The 6,000-nt window shown below is 38.6% G+C and overlaps 1 protein-coding gene across 3 annotated transcripts in view; it reads right to left on the bottom strand.

Moving 5' to 3' along the window:
* Window positions 1-6,000, bottom strand: part of FBN2 (fibrillin 2) — a 263,141-nt gene that overhangs the window by 74,390 nt on the left and 182,751 nt on the right. For all 3 annotated transcript variants that reach the window (XM_032262361.1, XM_032262277.1, XM_032262432.1), the window contains 4 exons: window positions 5,821-5,958; window positions 5,220-5,270; window positions 4,609-4,734; window positions 847-1,074 (listed from right to left, as the gene is read on the bottom strand). In XM_032262361.1, coding sequence (XP_032118252.1) covers window positions 847-1,074; window positions 4,609-4,734; window positions 5,220-5,270; window positions 5,821-5,958 — 543 coding nt within the window. The remainder of the gene's footprint in view (window positions 1-846; window positions 1,075-4,608; window positions 4,735-5,219; window positions 5,271-5,820; window positions 5,959-6,000) is intronic.

Below are 6,000 nucleotides of genomic sequence, written 5' to 3'. Positions count from 1 at the left end.
ATTGATGTCTAAAAGCAGAATAAAGCCAGAATGTAGAGCTGGTTGATGTAAACAATTAGGTCCATCACTTTAAGTTAAAAATCTACCATGATGAACAACAATAATACATCCAGGTAAAAAACAGGGTTACAATATGTTTCAGTGATTACACTGACATCACACAAGAAGTTTCATGTGGTGAAAAAGACCCGATATTCTTTCTTTTCTTTTTCTTTTTTTTTGAGACAGAGTTTCACTCTTGTTACCCAGGCTGGAGTGCAATGGTGCAATCTTGGCTCAATGCAACCTCCACCTCCCAGGTTGATGTGATTCTCCTGCCTCAGCCTCCCAAGTAGCTGAGATTATAAGTGCATGCCACCACACCCAGCTATTTTTTGGTAGAGACAGGGTTTCACCATGTTAGTCAGGTTAGTCTCGAACTCCTGACCTTAGGTGATCCACTCACCTCGGCCTCCCAAAGTGCTGGGATTACAGGCGTGAGGCACCGTGCCCAGCTATAGATCCTATGTTCTTAAGAAACAGTTCTGGTCCCTTTATTTCTCACTACTTGTTTTATAAAGATAAGTGGGGATAGATAACTTTTTGCTACAGATGTAGCTATCAGGGCGCCATCTCAGGCTGTAGAGGAACAAACAGCAGAAGAGCAAGAGAAGGAATCCATTTTATCTCTACTTCATTGTCATCTTATAGAGGGGATTTATACTCTTGCGACAGAACATTGACCATGAAACGTGTTTAACTGAGAATAAAGTGGGAAGTCAAACATTTAAAGCAAAACCAATTCTCAGAGAATGTGGAAGGTTTTCTGTTGAAGAAGGATAAAGGCGCTGGCTGCGGGCAGTTTACCTTTGTAAAACGGCCGCCCGGAAAGAATATCCCCTCGGTTAGCAAAGCCAGCCCCACGGGGGCACAGAGTCTCATACTCCTTGGTGCCAGGTTTGGGGCACTCCTCACACTCGGTGCCCCAAGCCGCCCCAACAGCACAGCAGCAGGCATCCATGCGGAACTTTCCAGGAACAGGATGGATGCATTCATCTTCATCCCACTTCAAGTAACACTGCTCCATGCGAATATCTACATTGAGAGCAAAATCACAGGGTGAGAATGAGTTGAAACTTCCATTGTATAGTCACAAGTCACCAGTCATCATGCAGGACCGTTGCCGTGTACTGAGGGGCAAGATACAGCCCCTGACCTCCTGGAATGGATTCCATAATGACAGACATTTAAGGAGAACAAAGGTGAGTTCCTCTTCAATCTTAATTCTCACGAGAAACCCTCAGGAAGAAAAGGTTCTCTCATGACCTTACTCTTTCATGTCTATGATTCCATTTTTGTATTGTTCACATTGGAAAAAGTAAGATAATTTTAAGAATTTTTTCCTGTTGAGAGAATTGCTTCAAGTGCCTTTTAAGTAGCCCTGTCAGTCCCAGTCATAAACAATACATGATCAGCTATAATCTATTTGCCAATTTGTTACAACTATTAAAATCACTACAAAAGAGAGAAGTGTTACAATATTATTGCAGTTAAAGCTTTTCTTCCTCCTGCCAAATTTACCTTTTCCATCATGGTTTTTCCTTGAATTATGTGAATTTTCCTTGTTAAGGGGCCAATTATTTGTTTAAATGTCACATTTTCCCTTCAAGTTCAAAACACACCAACGTTTCAGTGCTTAGCCTCTGCTAGCCAGGACCTTAGAATATCTATAAACAGCAGCCTACAACTAAAAATAGGGTAGACCAGCATGGTCTATAAATAACACGTTCATCTGTTAGCAAATAGATTTATTTTCAAATTACACTCAAGCACTTGGCTGTTTAATTACAAATATGATAATGAGTTCAGAAAAGATTTCTTAATCAAATAACATGATTTCTTTGATAAGAGCATTTTAAGACATCAAATCCTTTCCAGAGGCTGAAAACTGTTTAACAGAGGGAATGAGACCCCGATGGAAATGTACACATACAAATTAATGTTTACCAATTTAGTTACTGTCAATACTGATCCTTTCAAGTTCTAAATCTAAGTTAACATCAACTTTGTCAATGGCCTTTAATCTAAAGTTACATTTCTAAGTACTGGAGTTAAAAAGCCCTACTTTTTTTTGAGATAGAGTCTCTCTGTGTTGCCCAGGCTGGGTGTGGTGGCTCATACCTGTTATCCCAGCACTTTGGGAGGCTGAGGCAGGCAGATCACCTGAGGTCAGGAGTTCAAGACCAGCCTGGCCAACATGGCAAAAACCCTTCTCTACTAAAAATACAAAAAAATAGCCAGGTATGGTGGCAGACACCTGTAATTCCAGCTACTCTGGAAAAAGTCCTATTTTTAAAGAAAAAATAATGGTGGTAAAGTTTTATTTTGATTCAGCAGACTGAATGTAGATATCCACAGAAGGTGATTCTGCCTTATATATCTACATTAAAATGAATCAAAAAGCCACATGCTTTGCCAGTGTGAAGTGTGACACTAATCCAGAGTCTCATTACCCTAGGGCTCCAAGGGGCTAGTCTTACAGCCGGCTCCGTCCCACATGTCAGCAGGTAATTAAGAATCCTCCCAAGAAGTGAAAGTCTTATGTAAGTACAGGTGAACTAAGAACTCTGGCCTGAGTCACACTGTGAGGTTACTGACGGAACCTGATCAAGAAGCTCAAGACAAACTAAAAATGCACCATTCCACAGCTTATTGGAATAAACTGGGGTGACAGGGGAAAGGCATTTTAACTAAGCATGTAAAAAGTAATAATAACCAGAAAGAGTAATCCTATATCTTTACTACTGAGATCTCTATGAATATTTATATCAGGAATTAAAAGTCAATACACTGGTCACATAAGGCCTATCAATGCTGTGATTGTTTTGCATGAAAATTAAAATATAAGTTTGGAAACTTCTGGATGATACATGTTCTCTGCAGTTTGCTGCAGTCCCCACTGCTCCCTGTTGTCATTTCACTCATTTATATATGTTGCATGCTTGGCTCCTACAAGCATTTGAGTTTGTAGTCCATGATATTGGATGAAGAATCTAATATATCCTCTTAGAATATTAAAAAAGGCTTTAATTTTTTTTTTCAGACAGAGTCTCACTCTGTTGCCAGGCTGGGTGTAGTGGCGTGATCTTGGCTCACTGACACCTCTGCCTCCCAGGTTCAAGCAATTCTCCTGCCTCAGTCCCCCAAGTAGCTGGGATTACAGGCGCATAACACCATGTCCAGCTAATTTTTGTATTTTTAGTAGAGACAGGGTTTCCCCATGTTGGTCAGGATGGTCTCAAACTCCTGACCTCAGGTGATCTGCCTGCCTCAGCCTCCCAAATTGCTGTGATTACAGGTGTGAGCCACCATGCCCAGCCATAATTTTGAATAACATTATTGAAAATTTATTTTGCTGAGTTAATTTACAATCAATGATATATCTTCATATATTACAGCCTTTTGTTATAGAAGATAACTTGATTTTATTAGTCATTTGACCATGCTGATATTGTCATTTTCTTCTTTTTTAGTTTTCATAGTTTTGGGGGAATATTTTGTCATTTCCAAATAATACTTACTTCTAAACACTGTAGATCACTTAAAGATAATTTTAAAAATATTTAAAAATCTGAAAGAAATTTTCTTTATTTTTGTGCTTTGGATATTGTTTTCTAAATAATTTCATATAATTTTACAGTCATCCTTTCAATCAAGATTTAAATGTGCTGTCAAAGATTAACTTAAAATGAAATCTGTTTTAATTATTATAACTAAACTGTATGGTATTGCAAACTTTTTCTTACCAGTAAATTTTAAAAAATCAATGAGATACTTAAAGACTTTAAAGATCATTGCATATAATACCACTATTATTCATGCTTTGTCTATGTACTTAAATTTCAAATCCAAATATATGTAAAGCTCTTCAAGAAACTAAAAATTTACTGTTCCATAGCTTATTGGGGAAAAATCTCCATAGGTAAATAAAAAATTATTGTTACATACAATGAAAATTAATAGAAATTTTTTTTCAGTTATAAAATTCAAGTTCAGTCATACATGACACTAATAAAGAAAAAGGTCAAATCACCATTCCTATGATATGATGTTTAAAGAAAGAGATTCCTCACCACAGATCTTTAAAAAATAAGGAATTAAGAAAACTTAAACTCTAATAGTGGTAAAGGAAGGACCAGGATCAGTGAATGTTTTCAAGCAGAAGCAACATGTCTTTGCCCATGACTTTCCCCATTGTCTTCAGGGTGTAGCTGCAATAAGCTGACAAATGTTCACTTTTAAAATCCTAGTCTCCAACTTTCCTTCTGTGTTCAACATATACTTATTCTTATTCCATTAACTCAGGGTAAAAGACTGAACCCGCCTAAAGTATCCGGTTAAAGAAATGGAAGATTTTGAGATGGATTTTGAGTAGTACCAACTTTTGGCATGAAACAGAAACGATTTCACTTAAATACATTCACTTTTAAAATACACTCTAGTGATTTAAATCTCATTTAAAGCAAGTTTCCTCAAGTACAAACTCAGTGGTTTTGGACTAGCCACTGATTAAACAAGGAAATTCATGTCTTGTTCTATACATAGATTACATGAGTGCGTGAATCTTACCCAAACACACACGGCCAGTCACATCCAACGTAAGGCCTTCAGGACACTCGCAATGAAAAGATCCCTTACTGTTGACACAGCGTCCATTTGGACAAACGCCAGGAAACACCTCACACTCATTAACATCTGCAGGGAAATGGAGCAAGCAGAGGAATAAAGATGTTACAAGCTGAAAAAGCAGGTGTGGTCCTGCTTCCTGTATAACATTTTCAATCCACATTCAGTACAATGCGGATTATTACTTGAGTTAAACAGAAATATTCCACAGCCCAGCCACCCGCTTTCCTAGGCACCAGGTGTGAAAATTACCACAGCCTTGCCTGTCCGTAAAACACAGCCCAGACATGCGCTTTTGCCCGCCGTTCTGGGCCTTAAAGTCTAGTGATGTCTTCCTGAAATTTACACAACTCCATAGAGAGGAGAAACAGGAAATTCTAAGCTGTTGCTTAAGAGAATCACGCTAAAGCATATGTTGATTACATTGAGTATTTTTATTGAAATGTTGAGGTTTTTGAAAATGATAAATATCTCCAAAGTTTGAGAGTGAATGTTAATTTTATGTACTGCTCTAAAAATTTATAGTATCATCCAAGGAAGGACACCACACTCACCTTCACACGTAACACCTTTAATCCTGGCAAGCCCTCTTGGGCAAGCTGTATCTATAAGAACAGGACAAATTTTACTTCATTATAGAAGAAAATACAACCATGTTATGCTCAAGAAGAAGTATAATGGAATCTAAATGGAACTAAATAAAAACTGCAAGGTGGGCTGGTAGAGTCCAAGGACATCACTGCCCCCTCTTCATTCAGTAGAGCACACGACTTTCTGTGGTAACTCCGTCGGTACTGATCTGTTTTCTACAATTTCTTTGTGCTCTCACATTGACAAATGAATTAAAAGTAAACAAAAGATTTGAGGACAACAGCCACCTTGCAAACAAGGATTCTGGAGGATACAGTCATCTAGCGATAGATTCTAGATTCCCTTCCATGTATAAAATATTTACAAGGACTGCTTATAATACCAGGTTAAACCAAATACACATTTCCAGAGGTAAGAAAACACTAGCCAGAAAATATGACATTTTAGCAAAGGTAAACGATCTTCTGGTCTTCCTCACTAAGGAACGACACAGTGAAAGAGGTGTTCTAGTGGCAGGAGAAGCTTTCCAAGGAGAAGCCCAGATGCCACTAGTCAGGCTCCTACCTGGTTCACATCGCTCACAGGGGCTCCCCCAGGCAGCTCCCAGGGTGGCACAGCATTCAGATTTCAGAGTGGCTCCATTAATATTCACCTCACAGCGGCTGTCCTGGATGTTGAGCCAACAGGTCCCCTTCAGGCTGTCTGAAAAGGAACAGGAAAGGTTGGGGAACTCTTACCTCTGAA

This window comes from Sapajus apella, unplaced genomic scaffold (genome assembly GCF_009761245.1).
Source record: "Sapajus apella isolate SASKATOON/1434 unplaced genomic scaffold, GSC_monkey_1.0 scaffold1, whole genome shotgun sequence".
Lineage (NCBI taxonomy): Eukaryota > Metazoa > Chordata > Mammalia > Primates > Cebidae > Sapajus > Sapajus apella.
Note: the sequence above shows the minus strand (reverse complement) of the source record. Positions and strands in the feature narration are given on the sequence as shown.